Here is a 259-nt window from a genome sequence, read left to right on the forward strand (position 1 = left end):
ACGGGGGAGGCCAAATGCCGCTGCGACGACTGCGGCAAGCTCTTCTCCACCTCCGGCAACCTCAAACGGCACCAGCTGGTCCACAGCGGCGAGAAACCCTACCAGTGCGACTACTGCGGGCGCTCCTTCTCCGATCCCACCTCCAAAATGCGGCACCTGGAGACCCACGACACCGACAAGGAGCACAAGTGTCCCCACTGCGACAAGAAATTCAACCAGGTGAGCGGTGGGAGGGGGAGTGAAGAGCTGGCACCGCGGC

General features: G+C 63.3%; 1 protein-coding gene across 1 annotated transcript in view; it reads left to right on the plus strand.

Annotated features, from left to right (window-relative positions):
• Window positions 1-259, plus strand: part of LOC104270358 (zinc finger and BTB domain-containing protein 17-like) — a gene marked incomplete at its 3' end in the record, with an annotated part of 3,744 nt that overhangs the window by 2,592 nt on the left and 893 nt on the right. The window contains exon 5 of the mRNA XM_009864690.1: window positions 4-220. Coding sequence (XP_009862992.1) covers window positions 4-220 — 217 coding nt within the window. The remainder of the gene's footprint in view (window positions 1-3; window positions 221-259) is intronic.

Source organism: Apaloderma vittatum, unplaced genomic scaffold, assembly GCF_000703405.1.
Source record: "Apaloderma vittatum isolate BGI_N311 unplaced genomic scaffold, ASM70340v1 scaffold31202, whole genome shotgun sequence".
Lineage (NCBI taxonomy): Eukaryota > Metazoa > Chordata > Aves > Trogoniformes > Trogonidae > Apaloderma > Apaloderma vittatum.